This window comes from Oryzias melastigma, linkage group LG3 (genome assembly GCF_002922805.2).
Source record: "Oryzias melastigma strain HK-1 linkage group LG3, ASM292280v2, whole genome shotgun sequence".
NCBI lineage: Eukaryota > Metazoa > Chordata > Actinopteri > Beloniformes > Adrianichthyidae > Oryzias > Oryzias melastigma.
This window is the reverse complement of record NC_050514.1, coordinates 14639482-14664370: the sequence shown is the minus strand read 5'-3', so window position 1 is coordinate 14664370 and position 24889 is coordinate 14639482. Positions and strand designations below refer to the sequence as shown.

The following is a 24889-nucleotide window of genomic DNA, read 5'->3' as shown; positions in this document are numbered from 1 at the left end:
CCCTGACAGTCCATCATGGCTGTGTCTTCATCCCTGCACGTGTGTGTAGGTTTGAGCGTGTGCTGTCTTACCTCATGCTGGGCAAAGGCTGGTGGGTTGTTGTTCTCATCCTGCACTGTCACAACCACAGTGCACGAACTGTTAAGACCTGCCAGGGGGCATCATCACAGCTTCTGTTAGTGAGTCAGGGTCAGCCCTGCTCGCAAATAAAATATGGTGAAGGAACAGCAAGTACCTTGTCTTGCTTCCATCACACCAAAAGTCCATGAGTCATGCAGATCACATCATCTCTCACCCTAGAGGCTGGCATTTATACACTCGTTCGACCCCAAACACATCAATAAAGCCACTGACGCACAAATGCTCACAGCTAATTAAATTTCTGTGTCGCAGTGATTTTTAATGTCCTAATCTGTGTCCTTACCAGTGTCTTCATCGCTGGTCTGTTTTGCACCTTACAGCATCATTTACATATTTGTAAGAAATGACAAAACAAACTAAAGGAAAAGCAAATAACAGTAATACGACTCTGTTTGGGTTTTATGTAAGAAGCAAAAATCTTCTCTTTTGCCTTTCAGCTGTTTATTTTAGAGGTTGTCACAGTGAATAAACAAGCCCATCTTCTAAAAAAAAATCTATAACGATGACCTTGATATAACTTTATTAAAGACGTTTTTATTTTGAATAAAAATGAGAATTTTGATAATTAAGAGCCATTCCCTGCACAGCTAAGTCTCTCAACAAGATAAACTGTTTGAACTAGTAAAAGAAAAGGGAAAAAAAAACAACAAAAACCTAATTCTTCACCCGTAGTTTTATATTTGATTTTTTCTGATATTAAATTTTTCAAAATTATGAAAAACTACAACTGAAGTTATCAAAAACTCCTTTTTAAGTTTCCTTTGTTTTGATGAATAGACACTATTCCTATAAGCTAAGCCTTAGAAAAGACCCCATATTCACCTTTAGCATCCTCAGCAGTGATAGTAAGGGTGTACTGTGGTGCTGTGCCCTCCATGCTGTCTGCCTGCACAGAGATGACTCCTGAGTCCCGATCCACTCGGAAAAGTGCGCGTGGACTCTCTGGAATTTGCCCGACTAAACGGTAGAAGATCCTCACATTATCTGTTTTGGGATCGTCATTATCAGCTGCTTGCACTGTCAGGATTTCTGTTCCTGAAGAACAAAAAAAAGAAAGTAAAAGTCTCATAATTGCAAATAGTTGTGGAGAAAAGTAGTAAAAGGACAAAAGATGAAAAATATCTCTAATATGGAGCGATTGCTTTGTTCCTTTCTAAATTGAAAAGCTTTTTTCCCCCACAAATTCAGAATTGCTCATGAAAGAAGTCACAGTTGACCTTTTTTTGGCCTTTTCACAAAATCCTTTGACCTTAAAAGTTTTTTTGCATCACAATTTACACTCTGCATGCTAAGAGAGCAGCCAAAGGAGGATAACAATGGTCTTTGCATTTAATCCACACTCAATGATTCCATTTAGATTAACAGATTGTACCCCATAGTTCATTTCCCAGAAACCAATCTGTTCTAAAAGCATCAACACAAAGGCTTTTATGCAGAGACCTTGTATGCACAACAGACCGTGTGCCTTTTATGAGCAAAGGGAGGATGGAGGTGCTTTCCCCGCATCCTGGCAAAAATCCCAAAATGCTTTCACAAAAGGCATCTGGCACCCTCAGTGATTGTAGCTGCACTTTCAGCCATTCAGATTTTTTTTTAAATTATAGTCTCATTTTGGAGTTCATCTAACAAAAGATTGATTAGGTCCTTTGTCTTGTTTAATGTTAATTGCTAACTGAGCTAATATGTACACATTAGAAAAAAATGTAATGCAAAAAATGAATAAGTTCAAAATTACAATAGTATAATGTATAATATCTATTTATAAAAATTGAAATATGGATAAAATAATTTCCAGACAATTTAAGCTTTTGATTAAAATAAAACAATACAGACGCTCAAAATAACAACATTTTTAAAAATACAACACCATGCTTTCTAACAATAAAAGTTCAGAAAAATGCAGTTTCTCAGCATTTGATATTTTTAAATCTAAATGTTGTTGTGTGTTGCCATTAAAAAAAAATCTTTAAATTTAGCAAATATAGCTTTAAATATACATATTACACAGAACATATTGATGAAACATTCTAAAAGTTGAAAGGGTTTAAAATTATCTTTTTTTTTTCTTTTTTATTGAACGACTAATGTTTTCTTGAGTTATTTTTTTTATTTGATAAAACCTTAAACGCATCATTTAGACCACCATTAAAATAGATAAATAAATAAATAAAATAAACACTAAAGCCAGTTTGACTTTCCGAGCTGTATACTGTATTGTGGGGTGCGGGTTACCTCGAGCAGCCAGTTCCTTGACCACGGCGTGATACTGCGCCTGCGGGAAGGTGGGTCTGTTATCGTTGGCGTCACCCACCATTACCCTCAACTCCACAGGTTTGGCGATCTCTCTGCCATCAGGACGCTCAACCACAATACTGATGAGAAACTGAGGGATAAAAGAAGAATTTATAATAATGTTTTGGTTGTATGTGTAAATATAAAGTGACTGACATACATTTCAGTGTTCTCACATCTGCTCTATAAAATTATTCACTTGTATCTGCAGCCGAAAAAAGTTAGTAAAAGAGCCCGATTATTCATGACTGAATGAGGATTAAATCATTTCTGTTTGGCAGATGAAAAGCCACAGCTTACATTGTTAAATACAGTGTTGACACATGACAAAAAGAGATGAAACTTTACTAAAACATATGACTTTTTTGTTTTATAGTGTGTTCAAGCATTTCTTGGGGTATTTTTTTAAGTTTTATTCTGATTTTTCTTTGAATAAATTGATTTTTTTAACACAACCTCTTTTTCAATTTTATTTCTCCTTTTTTTCAATTATTTAGTGCATCTTTGCTGAGTGAGCCCTGAGTGACACCAACCCTTTCAGTGCATCGCTGTCGTGTTACAGTAATGCTTTATTACTGTACACACATACAGCTTAGTTCTTCACATTGATGAGATTTATTTTTGTTGCCTTCAAAAAGTGATTAAAAAATCCACTTATCTGTCATTTAAATATATAATTACATGTAAAACAAATAAAGCTTGACAAATGTGTTTAATGTGGAGCCATTTTTTTCGTCCTGCACATCTCTATAGAGCCAACTCTTCTAGTTTGGGATTTATTGTGAGCTGATGGGAATGTTTGGATTGGAGTTACAGCACACACCTGGTCTTGGGTCTCTCTGTCCAGAGGAGCGTTGAGATAAATGACTCCTTCTCTGCTGATGGTGAAGAGCATCTCTGGAAACTCCCCCTCCAGACTGTACTCGGCCTGGCTTCCGCTCCACTTCACCTGATTCAGCAATAAGACATTGTGACGAGAAAACTATAACAATCAATGTTTTTTTTTTTTTTTGTTTATGTCTGAAAGCAAATTAGTAGTAATTAATTAGCATCACAGACTAAACCTCTGCATTGAAGTACATTGGAGCTAAGCTACCATCTGTTTACGTGATAAGGAGCTAGTTAAAGTCAGTGACAATGATGGAGAACAGAACCGGCAGCCAAAACTAACAATGCAGGCTGAAGGGGATTTTCCACTCTGCTTTACAACCCTTTGCCAGAAGGCTGCATATTGTCTGAAAAGACCCTAAAAGCCATCAAGCGGCACCCAACAAGGACAGGAGTTCAGTGGTAACACAGCTGAAGCTCGCCTCAGGCATGTGTTGACAGTGTTCCAGCCCTCACTGTATAGCACTTCCAATGCAAAGGAACAGCAAGTTTACTGCACTTTCCTGACATTAGAGCTTGTTGTTCATTGACCTTTTTTTCAATTAAATCTGAAACATCCAAGGGTGGGGATGAAATATTTTATTTGGAGGGGTAGGAGGGGGGCAGAAGACTTCTGACTTATATTTATTACTGTTTCTATTTCATTTAAAAAATATATTTTCATTTTTGCAATGCTCAAAGAAGCTTGTATTGATGACTCAAAAGGACAACCTAGAAACATCCATAAAAATCTTTTTTTTTGCACTTAAACTTGTCAAAAACATTAAAAATCAATAGTTGAGTTACAGAATTAACAACATTTGATGACAGAATAAAACAATTAAACTGACTTCTAAAGTAAAGACATTAAACATTTCTCCACATTTTAGCAAATAGTTCATCTTTTGTTTCTTTTTTAAGGTTAAACTTCAGTGATCAGCGACAAAAGTTTTAATACATAGTTTGATTTTAAGTGACAAAAACAAAATCATTTCGATATGTTGGGTTAGAAATAAAATATTAATGTCATATTCTTGGCAAAGCTTTGTGTGAAAACCTTGTATAGCTTCATAGAGCATCTTCTGTAAATATTCTGTCGCAAAAACCTTTTCTGGATGCAGCTTAAGTTCTGTCAGTCATTAATGTATTTGTATGTTTTGCTTCATGTGATTAAATGAATTGTGAGCTGTGTTAAATGTATCTTTGTTACATATTAACTTTTTATTTTTCCTCTCTCCTTAAAATACAAAAACTTTAACAGTACTAATGTGATTTAATGATGTGCTGCTACACCTGCCCTTTACAGAAAATGTGTTTTAGTTTTTAAAGTTACCTCCAGGGGAAACAAGTAGAGTATTATCAACTTTTATTTATATTAAACTTGATATATTTTGTGAACATCATTAATGTTTTGCCATATGAAGTTAGTAATGATAACATTTCTGCAGAATATTTGTTACTCCTCTGGCTAATTAATCTTCAATTAGAAGAGAAAAGGTTGGTTTCATTAATTTCTTAAACTTTTAAAATAATATGTAGCCACAAGGGGGCCCAAGTCTGTGTCTCCTTGCTCCCAGCCTGGGTAAAATCCAAGGTTGTGCCAGGAAGGGCATTCAAGGTGTAAAAACACTTTGAATCAGTGAAAGCTGATTGGCTGTGGCGACCCCTGAAGGGATGTACTAAAAGATGAACAACATTTATCTATTACCAAATGTTCCTGCATCCATAGTTGTTTCATACATATGGAAGTTGTTGTTTTCTATCTCTTGGGGAAGATGTCCTGGACTTCCTTCACATATTTGATCACTGTGTACGAGGACAATCTGAACTGGAGGCTCGTCTGACCGCAGATGCTCAGAAATGTCTTCCTGTCTCCTATAATGTGTTGAAGTTTGCTTTTCCTATTTTCTATCTCCAGCTTTTTCCCTCTTCCCATCATCGCTTCCTTTTGCCTGTATTCCCTCACCCCCCTTTTAGATTTTATCTGCATTTTGTCATCATAAGGGGTTTGCAGACAGTCAAGACAAACTCATCACAAAGTTTCCATTGTGAACTCTGAGCTCTTACAACAAGTTCTGTTCAGTCTCGCTAATCGTGCTCTGGAGTCAACCCATTTTTGTTGTTTGTTTCTTTTGACTGCTGTTCATGACAACAGCAGTGGATTACACTGATATTTAGGGGAGATTTTACACCCGATTTCCTTCCTGATTAATAAAATGGGGAAAAAATGATCTCAGCTTGCTTTGCTTGTATCACAGAGTAGAAATATAAATTTATTAAAGTCCCACTCTGATCATCTTTTGATTTTTTGCTGTTTTTAGGCAAAAAACAAAGAACGGTGTAGTTTTTAAGAACATAGTTCTTGTAGTTCTGCGGCGTCCCCTGACAGGATATGCTGAAAGGTAATTGTTAGATGCGGAGATTTGTCACTGTGTTCTTTCTCCCTCTTCCTCTGCATGTGTTCCTTGAACTGAGTGAATGAAGACACCTGGTCTGACGAGATGTCTAACCAGGCCCCAGAGGATTACATAAAAGCTCACGAGGAATCACCTATTTTATGGTTTTTTTGTAGATAATCCACTGAGACTTTTGTTGTCTTGTTTTGTATATTTCATTCCTATGGCCCAGCCTTGGTTCCTTTCTCACCTCATGTTTTTTTTTTGTATTTTGCATGTCTTTTGTTACAGTACCATCAAGCCATAAGGTGTCTGCAACCTTTAATGCCAAAAGAGCCATTTGGTCCAGTTTAATACAGACCAGAACCCAGCGAGAGCCCCCCAATCACACTTAACCTTTTAGAAAATACACTTTATTTATTTTTTATGCGGCCATTTAATTTTTCCTTTATAGCTTTAAAATATTTGCAATAATTGAATTTTAAAAAGTGTGATGTTTTTTCTATAAAGAACAACTTTCACGTCTTTACTTTTGACAGCAGCAAATACAAGTTCCTTTCAAAATAAATTGCACTACGTGTCAAAAAAGATCCCACTGGTTCAGCAGATTTTGAATGAAAAATTAAAGAAAACCAAGTCAAATATGACATTTTCTTTCATTATGACAACCGCATGTATTAGAATGTGCTAAACTAAACTAAATAATTAAACATCTATCCCAAATTTTAGAACTTTTTTAAAGCCAAAGAGTCACAGGTGCCCCAGGTTGCAGACCCCTGCCCCAGACCTACATTTGTGTCACAGTCTCTCTGCTACCTTACAGAGTCTCACTCCTTCAATCTAACATTATCTGTACAACAAAAATGGCTAGCAATATTGTGCCTATCCAGCCACACAGTTTTGAGCCGGCTTTGACGTGGAAAACAAAGACGTACGTGGATCTATTTGTCCACAAATAGATGGAGGTTGTGTCTCACTGATTTTAGCTTTTTTGTCTGCTCCTGCTTCACTACAATTTGAATACTCAGAAAAGCAATTTTAATCTTAATTTTCTTTGTATGTGTCCCCCATCATGAGAGAATGCTCACAATGAGAAAATGTTCACAAGAAAAACACAATTTTCATTGGAGCAAATTTACTGAAGATATGATGAATCTGAGAGAATAGCAGACATGAAAAACCGTAACGTCCGAGAACATGTAACTCTTTACGTCACAGCTTTTGGGTGAGTGCGATCACAAAGACAGAATGTGTGGTTTCTTATAACAATGAGAGATCGTGTCTAATGACTAACTTAAGTACCCTGTCCCAAGAATCGTCTGTAATGTTTCATTGTGAAGATGTGAAGTGCGAAAAGCTACAATTCATTGCAGCATTGAATCATTCATTAACACTTGTTGGAGACGGCCTCCTGCACTCCCTTGCTTTAAATTACTCATTTCAAGCAGTTCTAGTTATAGAACATAATCAGTCTTTCAGAATATCAGAGGCTCGTGATTTAGTGCTGATGAAAAAAAAAAAAAAACCTTCTGGAATTTAAGTTTGATTGGAGGTTTGATTTGAGCTGTTTCTCCTCGTCAAGCAAACTGATTGGGATATTTATCTGGACTCGGTTGATAACAGTTTCATGTTTGGAGAGAAACATGGTGACACAAGTGCAAAAAAGTATGCCGAGCGCCAGGCTGATTTCAGCTTCTGCCGCTCAGTGTCGGCGTGCAAAAGGCAGCATCTGTCACAACTGAGTGGATGTGTGGACACAACTGCTCCATTTCTGATGAACAGCGAGGGAGGTGGGACGCACAGAGGGGGTGTTTGAGCCTGGCGGTCCTATGTGTGTAATAACAGCAGTTAGTCACCCGCTGAGAACAGCATCACTTCACTCTGCGTGGGTGAACTGAGGCTTCCCCCAAGTTAATGTGATGCCAACCGAGTATGGCTTTTTTTCATTCTCGATGACCAAAAATGTAAAAGAAAAATATATATATATATATTGGTAGATGAGCATCTGAATTAAAGAACTTTTTAAAATTTTAATTTCAAATCTGTTCATTATAGGTTAAATTACACAGAAGGATTTGTCATTTTTGAGGTATTTTCTGGTAGTCTACATGAGCACAAATGAGGTCAGTTAGCAAAAAAATTACTAAAAAAGGAAGGAAGTAATTCAGAATCTGGACATCCAAATAACACACTGTATTTTGTAGATTTGAAAAGAATTCAAGCGATATTCAGTGTGTTTCACAGCAAAAGCACACATTTTCAGTGGGTGGTAGAGGACGTTTGCGAGATAAGAGGCGGAGGGCGAGTGTGGGGGAGGTTGGAGAAAACAAGAGGCGGGGGAGGCTGTGTGTTGTACCTTGTGGCCACAGCGACCATGAGAATTTGTACAATACATTTGATTCAGTGACTGAATCATCCTCACAGCCCCTTTTATTTTTTCCTTTTTGGTTTGCACTGCTTTTAGCTGTGAATGAATAAAAATTTTTTTTTTTTGTTCAACCACACGCAATTCAATTTCAGGATAAATATCTTTAGCAATAATAACTACTCCTGCAAGTGGATTTTTTTTTCATGTCTTATAAAACAATGTTATTTATAGATGTATGACTAATGCTGTCTCAAGAAAAAAGTGAGATGGGAGCAGAGATTTACAAAATAACACTGTTAATCTGAAATCTTCACACGTAGATTGAAGTAATCTTTTCTTCTGATGACAGCTTTCATCAAGTCCAAATTCAAATACATCTTAAACAAACAATTTTGGTTCTAAAAATGTTCTCAATTCTAAAACTGTTGTTGCATCTTTAGTGCAGTGTTCTGTTTTACTTTTTCTGAGGCAAAACCCAAGTGTAATCACTTGATCTTTTGTTTGAAATATTGTGATCCAATTAGATTAGAAAATCAGATTAATGCTTTTTCATAGCTTCTGACGTTTTATAATAATTTAATGTTTTGTGCTGCAAGGTCAGAAGGGAAAGATCTTGCTTGATGATAAAGAGGAAATGACACAGTCATGATTCTGAAATAAAACAGAGGAGCTGACTAAAAGCTCCTGAAGATATTACTAAGCTAGCATAGTTAAAGACCCACTCTGATGAAAACTGTGTTTTTAGTGAATTTAACATGTTTTTGTGGCATTTTTAACATGATAGAGGATATATATAAGATTTAAAAAGCATTTCTAAGTATTTATTTTTATATTTGTGAGGGGCTGTAAGCTAGAGGGAGAGCATGTAAACGTGAAGGGGAAGGGAGCGGGGTTGCTCTGCGCCAACAATCCTACTCACAACTCAGAGGTGAATTTCTAATGAAGTACAGTGACTTTGCAGAAACTAGGTTCTAGAAAACAACAAATATTTTTGTCATTTTACCTAAAAAACTGCATAATCATAAATTAAGGACCACTGGAAATGCTTTTACAATATATCAAAGATAATCAGAGTTAAAAACTGAAATATTTACAAGGAGGAAGTTGTTTAATAAGAGTCTAACGTGAAATTTGATTTGTTAAACGGAGACATTTACTAGGGAAGTGGATGAGTTACAAGGATTCAGTGAGGAGGAATCCTGAAAGGATTCACAGCATTTAAAAACCATTAATAATTTAGTACTTGGTCAGATAGAAGGTGCTAAGAGGTGCATGAAACAGACACAAGTAAAAGGATGCCACTTCACTCATACCACACAACGGATGGCGTTCATTTTTTATTGTGATGCAATCTATTAAAATATGAATTTCTTAAGGATTTTTGCCCAATTCTTACTGTGCTTTATGACAGGAATCACAAAGTGAATCTGCTAGTAAATTTGAAAATACAATCTGCATTTTCTCAGTAGAAGGAGATCTGGATCTGCTGCCTCACCTGGGATATGGGAATGGGGTACGGGCCCGGAAGATTCTCCTGAAGACGCACAGGGTCAGGTGACGCCCAGGTGTTTCCTGTCACCTCTACAGTAACGGTGCCGGTGGTGAAGAAAGCATTTGCCTTCCCGGCCATGTCCTTCACCATCACTTGGAGCTTGTAGCGGCCACACATCTCTGGATCCAGAGTGGAAGATCCTGGGAAACATAACATTCATTGTGACTGAGAAGTAACACATGATGTATATATGTATATATATATATATAACTCAGTAGAGGTGGAATTATAAGTTTGCTTCTTCCTAATCACTTTCAAGCAACAAATCAAACTCTACTTGACTTTAATCGATAACCATTATATTTAATTAATATAATGTGCCATTTGTGTAGTTTATGCATTACAGCAAAAATATCTATTTATGATTAGGAATAACTATGTCAAGAAGATGGCATCATACCCTAACATCTTAGTTAATTTTCTTTATATTCTAATCAATGTATTAATTTATACCTGAAACGGCTTTAATATATGTGTGTTTTTAAGTTTATATTGCAGCATTCAATTACTTTTAAAGCTTAAAATAAATGAATAAATAAAAATGGCGACCCTTTATGCATCATTTGGTACATACATCTTCTTGGGATACCACAATTCTGGATTGAAACTGAACCATGTGTGCACTGTTTAGTCTATGTTTAAAAATGTAATTACCATTTATTATTTATTGTCTACTTGCTTATTAAAAATTTTAATAAAGGATTGTCATGTTTCTCTTGTTTGTTGTTGTTTTGTAAAACATATTACCTAAAATTGAGGTTTGAACCAAATCATGAAGAAAGTGTGTTTCTGCATCCCTATTTCCCCTACTTGAAAGGAAGATAAAGAGCATGAAATGCCAACAATCGTTTTGTTCAGCTTGAAGGAGAGGTAAAAAACGGTGGGCAGTTTTCAGTGCCTCTATGAGGGAATCCGATGTAGTGTGGGCTGACAGAATCCAGCAAGTGTGAACATTTTCCATCGTCTGTCAAACTGAGGGAGAAAAAGGGGAATACCAGAGCGACAGAAATAGCAGCAGCACACAGAAATGTACTGTTTGAGAGAGAAACATGTCTTTGTGGTAGGATTTACTTTCTCTTCTTTTCCTGTTTGATAATCCAGCAGACTAGGATGTTGAATTAAATATCATAAGAGAGTTCTAAAACCTAATATTAGAGACACATGTAGCTTTGGGAATGTTTAATTGTACTTTAGGAGGTACAGATTCTTTTAAATATCTTAAACAATTATTGTTTTTTTTTACATTTTTTTATCAAATAAATTCAGTCTGGAGTAATGTAGGTTCACAATAAAGTCAATATTGTTTGTTAAAAAGTCTCAGGTTAATTTAACGATTTAGTCAAGAAATAGTCAAAATGAATATTAATGTCACATTTTGCTAAAAACAGAACAGTGACGTGTTTTAGGTTTTTTTCCCAAGCCTTAAAGGTTAGTTAATCCTAACTTTCCCATTGATTTAATATATCCAATCCTTTAAAACAAGAAAAAATCTATAATATGTGTGTTTATAGCTACAAAATCTTTTTTTTTTCTGTTGTAAAAGCATTTTGATATGGAAGTGCGTTCTATTTTTTCTTTTTTTTCATTGAATATAGTACACATTCATTCTTTGAGGTATCTGTGTATTAAATGTGGTATACAAATAAAGCTGTCTTGTGCTGATTTGAGAGTACCAAATGAAAAAAATTATTATAGAAAAGGGCTGAAATCACTGCCTTATATCATATCAATTATTTTACTGCAGTTCAATAAAACCGATAGAGACTAAATTACATTTTTATAAAAATCTTTGTAATTTTCCTGCATTCTGAAGTTTATGAGAAAACTAAAATAAAACAATAATTTACCAAAAGGCCCAGAAATCTTCAGGACTTAGTGATTTCTGTTTGGGACTAACCTTCCTCGGTGAGGGAGACCTCTCCAGTGATGGAGTCCATAGAGAACATTTGACTGGAGGGAATTCTGGGAGTTTGTTCCATGAGGCTGAACCGCAGCTCAGCGTGAGCTGTGTTCCGGTCATCACGATCCATGGCTTCCACTTGCATGAAGGAGATCCCTGAAAGTCAAAGTGGAAAATAGCTGAGTGAAGAAATCTTCATGACTAAAATAAATAAATTTCACCCAAATAATTAATTGCTAATACTAAAATGAAAACGAAATTGAGTTGCAGGAAAGTCCTAATGACTATTTTTTTATGTTCATCTGATTTAGTTTCCCCTCTAATGAGAAGTATTTCAATTATCAGTAACAAGTTTAGTATTTTTCCCTGTTTGCGTATGTCTTGAAGTAGTTTATGCACCTTTCAGAAGGCCGAGCTGCACGCTGCCTCTCATCGTCTCCTTTTTGAAAGTGGGCACATTGTCATTTTTGTCGATGACACACACTTCAACAGTGAAGCTCTGACGATGCATTGACGTCCGGATGTTTTGAAGAACAGGTGACGGTCTAAAGGACACCTGCAGAGCAAACAAACACACTATTCAGACATCTTTGAATAGCATGCTGGAATGAGCTTTAAAGCTGGGTCATGTCGTGAATTATAAACTACAGACTTATTCAAGAGAGAATCCATGCACAAATATATATTTGTGTTCCCTTTTGAGAGCATTTCTTGTTTCTTTGGTACTGATAATTCCCCTGACATGGATGTGTGTGAGTGAGGTACCTGCAGAGAGTAAGACGGCTGCTTCTCTCTGTCCAGAGGCTTTGTGGCATACAGAAACTGACCGTCGATTCCAAATATCCCGTCCTCATCTCCGGACACCGCCAGCTCAGTGTAATTACTCGGAAGGTTACTGAGCTAAATGAGGAAAAACAGAAAGAGTGAGAACTTTTTAAGCCGTAAACCAAGCAACACATAGGAGTAAAACACTGTTTTATACTGATAACGCTTGTGTCAAAGTGATTGTGGCAAAAAACATTTATTTTTTTCTATTTTACCTGTAAGTGTTCTTTACTTTCTATTAATCAATGCTGACCTAATGAGCCGCCAAAAGGTTTTAAGCACTTTCAGATTATGTTGTTGATTGATTCAATTATAATTTAAATCCAATCTGTCTGAAGCTGTAAGTAGGAAACGTGGTGTTCCACCAACATGGTGCAAATTACATTGAATGGGAATGTTGTCTTGTGTTAATAGAAACATTGGAATCTCTTCTCCATCTCAGAAAACTAGAAAAAGAGATGTTTGTCACAGATGGAAGCTGCAGGACTGAGGCTGCTCTGCCTTTGTGATCTCAACCATAAGTGGAAGGTCATTTATAGATAGATTCTTGACATTAACAGGTAGCATTTTGGTTAAATGTATTTTAAATACTTTCCAAAATTACAGTGTGTTTGGACAATTGAAACATGTTAAACTGTGGGATTTGCTCTTGGTTTAACAAATCCCACTTATCTATAATTGTGATCATAATTGTAAAAAGCCCAAAGCGGTTCATGGAAAACCGACTCAGATTTAAGATATTTTAGTTAAAAAAAAAAAAAAACATCCTTGTTTGTATTTTTGTGTCAGTGTTTCTAGTCTGGATTTGCTTCCTCACTATGCCTGGACTCTGCTGAGATGTTCCAGTTCTCCTTATAGTCTAGACATGCACACTGGGGCAATCAATCACTCCAAATAAACAAGATATCTGTATGAGCATCCGCAGTTATCTGCCTTTGTATTCTCCCTGACGGACATTGCAGGTACAAATAACAGGGATGAAGAAATGAATGCATGGAGGGAAAGTGGGTGGACAGACAGTCTTTCAAAGAGAAAAAAAGAACAGGGTTGCTCATTCACATTGAACTCCAAAATACTACAAATGTGTCCGTGTTTACAGAACCAACCTTTTGAAATTTCCAAACAGGATAAATCACTGCGGCACTCTTCTCTAACCAACACAAACGCAGGGAAAACATTTTACCTTCATCAAATCAGAGGCAAATGTGACGTCCCTTCCATTTATAGCACCAAGTGGAGTTATTATCATCAGAAGCAGCCATTAATATGTTATCCCACTGACGCTCGGTCAGACAAAAAGGCTGACTATATGACTGGGTTACGAGATGTGATAGCGTCATGAATGACAACACCCCACCTGCCACCCAGCTGGACTAAAAGCAGAGGCTGGGTCTGATGCCAGAAAGGCGCTGTGAACATGCCAAATATAGATTAGAGATGACGGCAGCGTGTTCGAACGGCTTCAACCTTGAGTGCAGAAAAAAGGTAAAAAGAAAGAGAGACGCAGGCCTATTCGGATGTCTCATTTGCCTTTAGTTTCTATCAATAGAGGAATGTCGTCATGTTTTGACCATGAACACGTATTTCAAAAAAGATGAAGGATTTCGATTGCAATAATGAAGAAAGACTAAATATGAGCTCAAATGTGTGTTTTTGACATTTTACCAAGTTAGTCATTCTCTTAAGTTAATATGTTTATCATTCTGGGTCTAACTATTCATTTTAACGATATCATAATGTGTGGTTGGTAATAAGACTCAATCGATATCTAAGACGGATCAGTCTGGTTGGATCATAGAATACAAATCAGTTCACTGAATGACCCGATTAATCGTTAAACTCCTATTTATTATCCGTAAAGATAAAAAAACTCAGCATCCATCAAGTATGTAACAAGCATGCTTTAAAGTAACAAAGAAAGAGCTTACCTTAGCAAGGTACCACGGAAAAATGCCATCATAATTTTCCGGAACACCAATTTTTACATTTGCTCCAGAGCATGGCTCAATTGTGTACGGTATCGCCAACTGTAAAGGTCGGGAGACCAAAGATGCTTTAGTGTTGGTTGTGATTGTTTCAGAGTCAATGTGTGACTTACAATAAATCTTACAATGAGGGCTGTGATGAGCATTGGTGCAGCTCCACTGTCCGCCATGTGGCCCCTGTAAATTGTTACAGTATTTCAGACAAAACAACAGCACGAATTCTGTCCTGTGACTCATTAACCCCCTTTTTAGAATCAATTCATACACAATGACTGCACGACCATCACAAAGTCTATTTAAAGCGAAGTCTGATCTCCTCCTGTGCCGTCAGAAACCCAGATGACCAATTCCTTCAATTTGATTCAGCACAATGTCATCAAAAGCTATTTCTGTTACAATTGAGACAAATTGAAGTAAAAAAAAAACACTTGTCTATAATTTCGATGATAACTACAGTAATCACAGTAGTGCGTCAAATCAAAGCCTCAATCACAGCTAAACTCTGACGATAAAGACAAAAAATACTGACAGCCCAAACGGTCCAAATCCTCCAAGCAAAGTTTTCCTCCTTCTGACAGCAGTGTGCCCGTCTGGCCAGAGGTTTGTGAGAATTTCAAATCGGATGGAAAAACCGAGTTCTTGTACTCTTTTCGTGGGTTAATCGTTAACTCGTTTTAAATAAAACTACCCTTAACTACCCTGTTTCCTTCCTTAAAAACCAATGTCCAGTGAGGTTCCATTCCATCGGCGGGCTCAAATATTCATGAGTTCCTTTGAAAACAACATCTACTTCCTGTTGTTTTGTACTCTGTGGATGAAAAATTGACAAAAGAAGAAGAAAAGTTGGATTTTACTTTTTTATTTAGAAACAAAATCAAAGTAAACAAAACATTTTCATTCATATCAAGGTTCACAAGACTAATATATAACTTATTGCTTGACTCATACAATCACAACCTGTATTCAGTGTATTTGAACAACAAACAGTAACTGAGATTTACTTTTCTTGGTAACTTGGCCATGGTACGAACCTGCGCACCATGTTTCAAGTAAATATGATTCCAGATAACCTAGTAATGTAATCTCAGAGAGTGGCGAGATGTTTGCTGCCTTCGGCATCTCTCCTATTTACACCAATCCTGTGCACTAAAACATCACGACTATTCAAAAACAAGGCAATCTTTGCAACCCGTTGGATATAAGATTTAGTCTTACTAAAGGTTCTTCTCGTCATTGCAAAATGTTTAAGGCAGATTATTAAATGAAGTACCATGTTTGCAAAGTTTCATGCACCACCATCAGGATGTGACTTTTAAAACATGAGCTATTTTCTTTCACCGCTTTCTGTTTTCATAAAGAATGAATGTCTAAAAAACAAAAAATATATTTTGTACAGCTCTATTAGTCCTTTAGGATTAGTGTTTAAACACACACAGCATCAGGTCTTCAGAGGCCAAAAGGAAAAAAAAAAAAAGTCTTTCTGTCCTGTGTGCCGCTCAGAGAACGGTGAGGTCATGGCAGGACTTCGACTTCTGCCTGAAAGCCATTTTCTTGTTCTTGCGTGCAACCATGCGCCCCAGAAACCGCTTGGCCTTCTTGCTGATGCTCTCCCTGCGCCTGCAGTTGGCCATGCGTCGTGCGTTCTCCTCTTTGCTGTCTTTCCTCAAGCGAATCTGTCTGACAATGCCCTCGAATAGATCCTGCACGTTGTGGTGAAGAGACGCAGACGTCTCAATAAATTTGCAGTCGAACACGACCGCACAGGCGCTTCCCTCTGCAATGCAGCAAGAGGAAAAAAGAAGATTAGAAGAGATGTACAGTTAAGAAAACACAAACAGCATCACTTAACAGGTAAATTCCTTCACATTTGTGGTAGCTTTACTAAGAAATACTGCTTTAATCAAGCTTTTGAGTGTCTTTGGGCATTGAAAATTTCAAATCAAAAACTCACCATCTACAGAAACTTCTCTGGATCGCACAAGGTCACTCTTGTTGCCCACAAGGATTATGGGAATGTTTTCTGACTGTCTGGCGCGTCGCAGCTGAATGCGAAGCTCCGATGCCTTCTCAAAGCTTGATTTATCTGTCACCGAATACACAATGATGTAGGCGTCGCCCATCCTCATGCACTGATCCTTCAGCCACTGGCTGTTATCCTTTAAAACAGAGAGGAAAACACTTAAGAACAAATCCCAGATGGATCATTGACCCAAAGCGTTTTAAGTAAATGTATTGTCCATCAGTGGGTAACACTGTGTAAATAATGTATGACACTCACCTGCTCCCAGATGTCATACAACAGAATAGAAGCCTCTTCTTCATCCACCACAAGAGATCTATCATAGGTGTTTCCTGGGGAGGGAAAAATAGATATTGTTTTATAAATTTTTGATGAAGGCGTAATTGTGACATATTTGCTGGTGTTTTTCTTTTGTCTGCATTTTGGCACATTTTTGTTAGCAAAAACGTATAGAGTTCTTTGGGGTTTTTTTTAACATCAAACCTGTTTTTCTCTTTAAAACATGATACTATATTATTTGAAAAAAATTGTTTTGTTAGAGAATATTAAAAATATTTAAAAAATAGAACTTCATAGAATTTTGGCCCTTTCCAAAAGTGCACAGACTAAATCCCTACACACTAGTGAAATAATTGCACAGACTTCAGTTTGTGAGTATTTTTCTGTGTAGGATGTTTAGTCTGATGACTCATTTTTCAGCAGCCTACCTGCTTCATCATAGTCGTGACCGACATCCTCAACTCCTCCAAAAACGCGCGCCAGACTGGATTTGCCGACGCCGTGCTCCCCGAGAAGAACCACTTTGTACACTTGGGATTCCGCCTCGCTGCCGGTGGAGATGACAGAGTCGGAGGAGTCCGAGGCGCAGCTGCCTCGGTGCTCCTCGCTGGGGGAGTAGGACGAGCAGCGCAGGAGGTTGGACAGCTCGTCCGTTTGTCCCGTCTGCGGCGTCGTGGCGCGCAGGTCCCGGTCATCCACCGGCATGCTCCTCCTGTGCAGGTTGGGGAGGTTGACTGGAAACGGGACGCTCCCTCTTCTCTTGTCCATATTCCGCAATTTGTCACCCTTGTTTAAAGTCATTGTGCTTATCTGTGGGCAGATGAGCCGTGCGTAAATCTCCCAAATCACATCCATGAAACATATAATAACCCAAACGTTCTGACATAAAAATGAATTGTTGAATTTGTCTCTTCTATAAACTCAACTTTAAAACAGAAAGTTAAAATCCAATCATAAAAACACTTACTAGATGCTGGCAAATAAATCCAACGAAGGCAGTAATCCTTGAAGTAAAAAACGATTGTAGTGGAAAAGGCAGGTTTGCTTTAGTCTGATCAGAGTCACTGCTCAGCCTTTTTATAAAGCGCCGGAGTGACGTCGGCAGGGATTCGCCCCGGAGAGTCAGCTCTCCGTTTATTGCAGTGGTGCGTAACGGTAACATCATAGAGGAGGGGCGGGGGGACATGACTGGAAGAGCAGAGGAATCTCCCTTCCGCATCGCCAAATGGAGCGCACTGAGGGGGCGGCTGGACGAGAATCTTCGAGGAGGGAAAGCCCAATGCTGCTGCCACATAAATATGTAATATTTTATAATTTGATGAACCAACAAAACCAGCAAGACGTCTGAGGGCGCACGAGTCTTTTTTGTTGATTTTGTACTATGTAAGAATGGAGTAAAATGCATAATACATGGATAAATTATTCAATCTTAAAATTACATTTAGGTTATTTATTCATTTAACATTTAAATGACAGTCAATGAACAGTCAATTTGTATTATCTGGATGGAGCTTTACGCATCATTGTTGCTTCAGCACACGCAGCATCTGATTGTCATTCATCCCCATGAGCATCATCCCTTACCATTTATGCAAACTCAACCCAATTCTAAGGTTACACGTCTGACCTCATGGTGCTACTCAGAATTATTGGCTTCCTGGTCCATGCTCGGAATGAACGTCGTTTAAGTCGTCTGGGCTGTGTAATAGAAGAAAGCTGGCCCATGTCAGGTTTCCTCCTCCTCCGCGTGCATCTGTGCGCGTGTGGGCTTCTAATTTTGGCTCCAGCAGGCCGATGTTTCGAATAAATTTCCCTGCAGAGTCTGACCTACAGCAGGACACCCTCACCCTTTCAGTGTTTGGCAAGTTCAGTCTGGAAAAGAAAGTGCATTGTGCGTTGCTGCCCCCCTGTGGATTTATCTTGTATTACACTCACACCTTGTGAACTTTGACCCACTGCTGAAAGGACGCTAAAACTGTCCATGCTAGCAGGTGTAAAACAATTTTATTACATAAAAATCCACGTGTCATTTGTGTTTTTCTTCTCCATTTTTTATGACAGAGTTCTGTCTTTTTAAGCATTTCTATTTAGTCGTTGGCTCGCTTGCAGGAGGTTTAAACATCATTTTCATGGAAGCGCTAATCCTCGCAGGTGCTTCCACGTAAAGAACCGGAAATCCTCGCTGTACGTTGTCAACGCGCATGCGCACGTCTGTAGTGTGTTCGACCTCTACTTCAGACCCGGTGAGAGCTAGCTTTCTCCTCTCCAAACTAACGTTTTAATCCAATATGCAGCTGCAAATTTTTTATTTATTAATGTACATCTTTTTGTACAGATTTATTGAAAGTTTGTACTTTTTTTCTGGTTTGCTGTTAGCTTGTTTGACACAATTTAGCTAGTGTTGTAGCTGATTTTGACCTTAGTTAAACTCGACTCGGCGGCTTCCTGTTGTCTTCTTCACTCGCATGATAATATTATTGACGTGTTTTGTTGTTGTGTTTTTAAATTCAGACATTAGTGTAAGTTTTCTGCGGCGGTTGACCTGACCGAGGAGCTCCTTCGTGATGTATGCCTGTGCTAAGTTCGTCTCCACGCCCTCTCTGGTAAGTTTGAATGAATGACTGAGCAAATGTTAACCGGCTGCTTTTAATCTGTGCGTGTCCGACAGCAGAACAGGCAGCACGAGCATGTTCAGGAAGCTACAACGTTAATTTAAATAAAAAAATTGAAACAAATCTGTTGGCTGCTAGCTGTGAGCTAGCAGTGAGACTAGCCGTCTTTGACCCTCTGCTAAAGTCAGCTCACTCCTGCAAGGACAGTCTGACAGGCAGACTCTGTGGTCCAGAAATCATTGAGTTTTATAACACAATATCAGAATTAGATAAATATAACACAAAGCAGTCCACTCAGATCACAAACTGAGTTGTTAAAGCTGAATTATTTAAGCCACTTCTCAGTGGATCGTGTTTTTGTTTTAAAAATAAAGGTTACTGTAGATCAGACCACCTGTTGTTTGTTTTGCTTAATACATTGATTTAGTGTTTATGAACATGTCAGAAGAAAGCGATCAGAATATAATAGACATTTATGACTTTTCTTTTTCTTACGACAGATCCGTGCTGGATCTCGGGCCCTTTCCAGACCGGTTTCAGCATCAGTCCTGTCGGACACCTGGAGAGCAGAGGTGAGCATCTCATTCAAGAAACTGCCTGCATTTTTCCCCATAAATATACCTGAAAGTGTCATAATTTCTTAGTTGCCTTCTGCGTTTTTGGTTTGGACAAACACTGCCAGCAGGAAATGTTAAACTCAAATTGCAGTGAATTGTTGCATATTACTGAGAAAAACCCTAAATGTATTGCATTTTGATACAGAAGTTACTGATTCCATAAAGATCTATAAATGTCTTATTGATAATATTATTATTTTTTTCATTTTACAAACAATTAGTTTGGTTATAACAGTTTTGATATAACAAAGGGTTTAGACTGAATTAAAAATCTAACTTGGATGAATAAATAAAATGAAATCCTCCAAACAAAAAACAGAAAAGCAGTTTATCTCATCATAAATTACAAGATATGGTTTTAATTAAACATTTTCCATTTTAAATCCATGTTTAATCTTGTTTGATTCACATTGAGAAAGTGATTTGTTTTCATTTTGAATTTCCTAAGGGTTGTTACTCTCTAAGACATACCTCATTAACACATCCACTACACAAAAAACCTTGCAAATATATGACAATGATTCTTTGTGTTAGCTTTTGTACCAAATCTGCCCCCTGTTGGAAATATATTACCGGTCTCATATTAGTCAGACACAGACACACTTCCTTTAGAGTGTCAGAAAGATCCTGAAGGAATTTAAGGTAATTCCCAAGATAAAAGATCACATATGCTTTATACAGCTTTAAAAAAAAATAATAAAGTCTTGCATTAAGATTAAACTATTTTTCTGGACTGATTTTTGATGCATAGTCATTTTTTGGTCCAATCCGGTTTGTGTTTCAGACTGCTCCACTGCTGGCACCCCAGAGCATCGCAGCCTCCCAGCAGCAGGTGGCGGTGCGAGCTTTCCAGACCAGCGCCGTGAGCCGAGATATTGACACAGCCGCGAAATTCATCGGAGCCGGAGCTGCTACTGTGGGAGTAGCTGGGTCTGGAGCTGGAATCGGAACGGTTTTCGGCAGCCTCATCATCGGATATGCCAGGTGAGAATTTGATTCAGGAAATGTATACTTTTTTTTATTTTTTTATAACTATGTTTTGTCTCGTGGAGATTTTTGGATTATTCTTCACATCTAGTGTGTCTGTGCAACCTTTTTTTACTATGAAATCTAATCTCTCTCTCTCTAAAATGACTGTTTTTTGTTATCTTTAACAAACAATTTCAGTTTGTTCCAAAGCTTGATGTGTCTCCCATTTCTCTAAGCTTTATTAGAGCTGTTTTCCCAAAGAAATATCAAAAACTTGTCTTTGTTTTCTCTACAGGAACCCCTCCCTGAAGCAGCAGCTCTTCTCTTACGCCATCTTGGGCTTCGCTCTGTCTGAAGCTATGGGTCTCTTCTGTCTGATGGTTGCTTTCCTTATTCTCTTCGCCATGTAAACCAGTTTGGCAGCACAATGTCAGCAAGAGTCTGAACAGCTGGATGATTTCAGCTCCACGTTGCTCATTCTTGTCAACGTCTCTTTGAAGAAAAGGGATTCTAGCGGTGTAAAGATCTCAGCTAAACTTTAAACATTTTAAAAATGGCTCCTGAAGTATTGTATATTTAATCATTTTTGTTAACATGCAACCAGTACCACAAGTAAAACATTTAATTCTGTACATTTCTTGTTTGATTCTGTCTTTTTTTCCCCCTTTGTGTTAAGTTTAGTTTTTCTTTTTCTAATAACTAAAAATTCATTAGGATTAGTTTAGCATTATGTCAAGTTAAAAACAACTAAGTTAGACATTTTTTTAACCTCATATAACTTTAGAACATTCATTTAGTTTTGTAGAAATATAACCGCCTCTCTTCAGATCACAAAATCATTTTATATAATTTAAGTCATCCATTTAACAGTCCTGTAAGACAGAAAGTCCCAATCAAATGTCTTCAAGCTCCAACATCAGTTTTGTCTAACATATCATGTGAAGAACCTGAAAATATTATAAAGTTTGACATGTAGCAAAGTTTTTTGTATGAATGTATATAATTTACACCAATTAACAAGCTTTATGGAACTATTCATTGATGGTCATGATGGATTTTGTATAATTCTGCTCCAAAACATAATAGGTAATGAAACAATTTGCTATTAAAAATTAAATATTGCTATTTTTTAAATTAAAAAAGCAAATAATTAACCAAAGTGTGTGGAAAAATATCAAAATGATATATATTTTTAGAATAGTTTATTTTTTTAAACACTAATAGTGCTACAATGTAACACACTATCTTTTGTTTTAAAACAGGTATATTTTTATAATATTTTGGTATTTTGAAATATTCTGATTAGCAATAAAAAAATCCCCCTTTCTTAATGGAGGTAATCATGTATGATCACAATGCAACTAAGGTAAGTAATATCTTTTAGAGTATTTCCTTTTCAGACCGTCTTCAATTGGAGCTCACATTATGAATAAAAAGAAAACACTATTGTTTATTATATAACTGAAAACCCAAGGTTTTATTCTGGGCTGCAGCTGAAATGAAATGTTTCAAAGCAATCACAACCGTCTGGAAAACCTAATTTATTCAGCATTTCTTTTCATTCTCAAAGATAAAATATAGGCTGATAGCAATATAAAATATTTCAAATATATTTCAGAAATGTGACGGTCCAGATTAATACATCATAAATATATTTTTCCAAATTGGACTTGAGAAAACAAGCCCAGAATCCTCTAGAATGCACAGCGATGTGGAAAACAGAGACGTTTGTTATGACAGCCTCCTCTACAGCTCACAGCAGTCTAAGGTAATGTTCTCTGTGGGTGAAACTTTCCAGCAGGCGTTGAGCTCAGACTGCTTTGACTTTATGACTCTATCCTCAGGAAGAAATTCTGATGTCAGAAACTTTCACAACAATTTTTCAAGGCAAATTTAGTTATAGAATAACAGAATAAGGACAATTTATAAGGATGATTTCATTCTATATCACAAAGGAGTGTATCAATTTGAAAAGTGCTTAGAATGAAATTCTGGAGAAATTTCAGGCAAAAGGTAAGAAAAAAATGATTTGCAAGTTAAAATAACCAATAAAAAAAAATCACAGATTTAGGTAAAAACAATATCACAGCATTAATGTAAACTTGTTTAATTTGTAAAATAAAACCTCTAGGTCAAGTGCATTGATAGCTTTCATTATATAATCTGTTCATGAGTAGTTTTGAAACGCTGCATCACAGGCTGGATCATTTCATGTCTAATAATGACTCCTATTCTTTAAGTACATCCAAAATCAGAGTCGTTTCTTGTTGCCCTAAAGAGCATTGGTTTATCCCACACTGACGTTAAACTAGATAATATGCTGGCTGACTATAAATCACAAAATTGATCGTCTTTGGCAGTTGAAAACTGCATTCATTAGTCAGACGGTTCATTTTAAGCTACCAAAATCATCTCCCACCACTGTATGAATGAGCTGATATGGGAGCACTTTGTAATGTTTTGGCTGCATTGTTCTACCACACATCTATATGACATGAAGTGTAGTACTATCAGTACTCTTGTGAATATGTAGGGAAATAATGTTTTTAATAAAATAATTTACTCCAGAAAGCTTTCTATCATAATCCAACAGAGATCTGACATGATCTGCAAACTTGACATAACTGAGCAATATTTTAAAAAATGATAAGGGGGTCAAACTGGATAGTTTATACACTTAAGAGCTTAGAGGAACTTGTACACTCCTATCATGATCACACTTATAAAAAGGAAGTGCAGCAATTTGTGAACTTTCTCAAGCAGATGCTGCTTATTGATCTAAATAAATGCAGCACAAATGAAGCTCTCAAGCATCCTTTTTACACAACACAATCCTGCAGACTGATAACAGTACAGATACTAATCAAATTGTGGATGAGGTCCAACTGTAGCAGGAATCAGAGGACAGTTTGGAAACTTCCTGCAGATCTCCAGCTGTGTGTGCAGGAGCCATTTAAATCAAACATCTATTTGTTCAGCCTGATGGAGTTAAAAAAACAGTATCACAAAAAGTGTGTAAGAACATCTGAAAGCTGAGGGAGTCAGACTGAAATGTTTCTGATTATCCCGAAACTGCTGAACACGTTACATTTACAACACCTGAAAGTGAGTCACCAACTTACCTAGAGACACAAATATTCCAAATGTGCCAGATCCTTATTTTGAAGAGGAACTACCACACACGAGAAATCTGCTGGCTTCTTAGAGACTCACACTACAGATAGAATCTCCTTCTGCAAGAAAGAACAAGATGAACCTTAAAAAGGATGAAGTGAAGCCAATGAGTTAGAATATATTTTCTAGGTTGTTCAAGTTTTTGACACCAAGATAAAGTTGGAGCATTAACACCCAGAAGTGGATTTTCCCTGGGCACTATGGTTACCCCTTTCAAACGCAATAAACTACTGCTCTCAGTTTAGAAAGGTTGGCATCCTAAATGATGACATTTGCAACATACCAAGATTACCGATGTGCCTTTTTGCTCCCATATAAAACGTGATCACATCTGCTAACTCCTGAGAGAGACTGTTTTTCTGAGATTTTCTGTTTACTTCTTTTATTGTTGCCTTGTGTTAAATTTTATATAGAGGCAGCTTCATTGGGGTGTTGGGTGGATGGTAGTAGGTAAGAGGCTGCATACTATAACACATGTGAAGTCAATGCACCTGCTTTAATAAGAAATGTGAAATTGGCTTCTTGAAATTAGAAATGTTTTTGGATTTTTGCCACCTCTAACAGTGTAGGAAAGGATAAAAACATGTAAAAAATAAACACATAAATAATAATAATGATGATAATACCACTACTACTACTAATAATAATAATAATAATAACAATAATAACATTATTATTGTTATTATTATTATTATTGCTATTGCTATTATTATTATTATCATTATTATTATTATTATTATTATTATTATTATTATTATTATTATTATCATTATTATTATTATTAATATTATTATTATTATTATTATTATTATTATGTGAATAAACAGAAGGGTGTGAGTGTTTTCACTCTTTACCGATGTGACACAATTGCCCAAGTGGAACCAAAGCACGG

General features: G+C 36.9%; 4 protein-coding genes across 5 annotated transcripts; 1 reads left to right on the top strand and 3 right to left on the bottom strand.

Moving 5' to 3' along the window:
• Positions 1-37: 37 nt before the first annotated feature.
• Positions 38-9752, bottom strand: LOC112160609 (cadherin-16). Its single transcript, XM_036209885.1, has 4 exons — positions 9560-9752; positions 3257-3382; positions 2374-2524; positions 38-1176 (listed from the first exon to the last, which is right to left on the bottom strand). The coding sequence occupies exons 1-4, from the start codon at positions 9731-9733 to the stop codon at positions 935-937; spliced, it is 693 nt and encodes a 230-aa protein (XP_036065778.1). The 5' UTR covers positions 9734-9752; the 3' UTR covers positions 38-934.
• A 1756-nt stretch (positions 9753-11508) lies between these two features.
• On the bottom strand, positions 11509-14496 carry LOC118600076 (cadherin-16-like). The gene is made up of 5 exons (XM_036216790.1): positions 14452-14496; positions 14270-14368; positions 12282-12416; positions 11916-12072; positions 11509-11672 (listed from the first exon to the last, which is right to left on the bottom strand). Exons 1-5 carry the CDS (start codon positions 14494-14496, stop codon positions 11509-11511), a joined length of 600 nt encoding a protein of 199 aa, XP_036072683.1.
• Positions 14497-15169: 673 nt separating this feature from the next.
• Positions 15170-18526, bottom strand: rrad (Ras-related associated with diabetes). Of its 2 annotated transcripts, XM_036209880.1 has the most exons (6): positions 18253-18526; positions 17593-17907; positions 17054-17435; positions 16605-16678; positions 16278-16482; positions 15170-16100 (listed from the first exon to the last, which is right to left on the bottom strand). In XM_036209880.1, the coding sequence occupies exons 2-6, from the start codon at positions 17842-17844 to the stop codon at positions 15823-15825; spliced, it is 1191 nt and encodes a 396-aa protein (XP_036065773.1). In that variant the 5' UTR covers positions 17845-17907; positions 18253-18526; the 3' UTR covers positions 15170-15822. The 2 variants fall into 2 exon arrangements, with proteins under 2 accessions (XP_036065773.1, XP_024151769.1); XM_024296001.2 differs by having other exon boundaries at positions 17593-18526.
• A 235-nt stretch (positions 18527-18761) lies between these two features.
• LOC112161042 (ATP synthase F(0) complex subunit C3, mitochondrial) lies at positions 18762-21457 on the top strand. The gene is made up of 5 exons (XM_024296003.2): positions 18762-18868; positions 19137-19228; positions 19738-19809; positions 20639-20838; positions 21119-21457. The coding sequence occupies exons 2-5, from the start codon at positions 19190-19192 to the stop codon at positions 21231-21233; spliced, it is 426 nt and encodes a 141-aa protein (XP_024151771.1). The 5' UTR covers positions 18762-18868; positions 19137-19189; the 3' UTR covers positions 21234-21457.
• The last annotated feature ends 3432 nt before the right edge of the window (positions 21458-24889 follow it).